General features: G+C 42.3%; 1 protein-coding gene across 1 annotated transcript in view; it reads right to left on the minus strand.

The window, feature by feature from the left end:
• The window catches only part of LOC101848582 (mediator of RNA polymerase II transcription subunit 12-like protein), a gene marked incomplete in the record, with an annotated part of 78,486 nt that overhangs the window by 20,123 nt on the left and 55,795 nt on the right, over positions 1 to 2,568 (minus strand). Inside the window, 2 exon segments of the mRNA XM_013081641.2 lie at positions 114 to 278; positions 1,530 to 1,648. Coding sequence (XP_012937095.1) covers positions 114 to 278; positions 1,530 to 1,648 — 284 coding nt within the window.

A 2,568-nucleotide genomic window follows, 5' to 3' on the forward strand; every position in this document is an offset into this window, starting at 1 on the left:
ACACCTCTTCATGTTCTTCTCCTTCTCCGGCTTACTCTTGGCTGAAACAAACAGATTGTCGCCTACCACACACACACACACACACACGCACACTTCCACACAAAACAACCCACCTCTTCATGTTCTTCTCCTTCTCCTGCTTACTCTTGGCCGAGACAAACAGGTTGTTCCCACTCTCCAGGACTTGCGCGGCCAGTTTCAGCACGCGGCCCTGGATGGCGTTTGGCAGTTTGGCGATCAGCGGCGCCACCAGCCAGATCGTGTTTTCAGAGTTGCTCCTTGACACAAAAGAAAAATAATGAAAATTCGACAAATTGGAATATACTTCTGCCTTTAATTTCAACTCCAGTCAATCCTTGTCTAACAGTTACCTATCTCAGACAATCACCAGTATAAATGACAATCTGAAATTCAGCAGCACACCCCCCATCCCCGCAGCGTTTTTTAAAGTCATGACATGGTGGAATCAAGCTCTCATCAAATTTTGGCGTGTGGCTTTATTGATATCATCTTAAAGCCTGTTCATTTGTCTTACAATTAATGAAAAAAACACAACCGATCTTACAATTAATTTAATAAACACAACCGATCTGTCTAGATTGGAAGCTGAGAAATTTGGATAGAAAGAGGTTGGTGGTCACGTGGTGATATGAAACTTCCCCACTCAAGAAATGGAACTTATATCATCGACATGCAAGGGCAAAGAGCCAAGCCGCAATACCACAGACTTAGATTTCAAACAGCTTTTTACAAACCATGCCTGTTTATAAATAGCTGCAAACTTTTCAACCCCCCCCCCCCCCCCCCCCCCCAAAAAAAACAGACTTTCCTCACATAGCTGGTCAAGATGGTGGGCACTTGCCAATACAAACCCCTCCAAACCCTTAATGCACTTTCCACATTCAATAAATCCACATTATTGAAAGAGGACCAGCACCAAAACATCTCTCCCATTGACTTTTGGGTTTCATTCATTCTCACTACTGTTATCAATTTGCAAATCCTGTCTAGAAAATTAATAATTTTTCTTTGCTCTCATTAATTTTCACAAATCCATTCTTAAGAGTTCATTTTTTTTTTTCACTATCAGTAAGTAAGCACAGAGCAACACTAGAAAACAGCTAACATGTATTATTATACAATATGAAAACAGACTATCGTACTAAGAGCCCCTAGAATGCATTAATTATGTTTTTATTCACTGGCTGACAGCTATGAAAAAGACTTTAAAATTATGTTCGGCCGAGGGCTAGAGGTGACTACGCCCACACTCCTTGTTTTGAGAAAAAGATTTTTACAGCGACGCGTAATAGGTAACTCTTTGACATAGACACATCAGAAATTGCCATTGTGGCAAAACCACCAGGCCGACTTCATTTAATATTCGCAGACTTGATACAATATCCTTCGAATGCTTCTAGAATGGTTGATTTTGCACTTAGGCCAAAATGGACCCCTTTCAGCTCTCAGCCCATGAATATTTCCACAACAGCCCCGTATTTTGCGGAACAATTTTCAAGTGAACTGACTTGTGCTCTGTCGGGAGGCTCATCGGGGAGTCGGACGTCGAGCCGTTCTGGTTCTCTGTCAGCTGGTGGAAGAGGTCGATGGTTCCGCGGGACACCAGGTCCAGAAGAGTGTTCGTCTCCTGGGCAACAACAGACAGAAAAAGGCACAATTAACATCAGTCAAAATTGTCCGAGCAAGTTGGGGGGAATGGGACAAGGTCATTTGTACAGGTGATTTGTCTTGGATAGGTGGCCGCTAGAGTAGACTGGGGGAAATATGAGAAGTTGTCGTTTGTACAGGTGGCTGTTAAAGTAAGTTGCAAATAAACCAGTTAATTTCCCCATTAATTACGACAAATCCTCCAAGTAATGAAAGTAAAACAGTGCATTAGCGCGTCATTTACGACAAATCGTGCGAGCCACAATGCAAATAAACCACAGCATAAACACGTCATATATGACAAATCCTCCAAGTAATGCATATAAACCAGTGCATTTCAACGTCCTTTATGATCAATTACACAAAACCAACGGAAACGGAATCCAAGAAAGAAAAAAATTGATTTCAGTTTCAGAAAATCCTATTGGGTTCTTGAATGGGAAGGGAAAAAAAATTCGAAGGGCTCAATTTTATCGGAGTAGGCCTACTTAGCAGGTCTCGACTCCCGACTACCAGTGTGGTCAATGAAGACAAGGTGAAGGAGTTTTTAGTTTTAGTAGAAGTTTTACGGCGCTCACAACTGCATAAGGTCATATGAGCGCCTGAAGATTAGAGCTGTTACAAGAGAGTAACAAACATAAAAAAGAAGAAGGGGAGACAAGGACGATAGATGTTTGACAGGAAAGAAGAAGCAAACCACACCAGAGCACCCGTCAACCACCCACTAGGAGGAGTTTGTTTCAAGTTGAATTTCCCCACACGCGTGCGTCCCTGTGTGTTATTACAATTTTGCAAGGGGGGAGAGTATGGTCAATAATGTAGATCTGCCAACCCAGACAGAGAGGGATGACATATCCCAGTAGAAAAACCAAAAAACGAGATACTCAAGTAAACACCCCC

This window comes from Aplysia californica, unplaced genomic scaffold (genome assembly GCF_000002075.1).
Source record: "Aplysia californica isolate F4 #8 unplaced genomic scaffold, AplCal3.0 scaffold00139, whole genome shotgun sequence".
In the NCBI taxonomy this organism is placed as follows: domain Eukaryota; kingdom Metazoa; phylum Mollusca; class Gastropoda; order Aplysiida; family Aplysiidae; genus Aplysia; species Aplysia californica.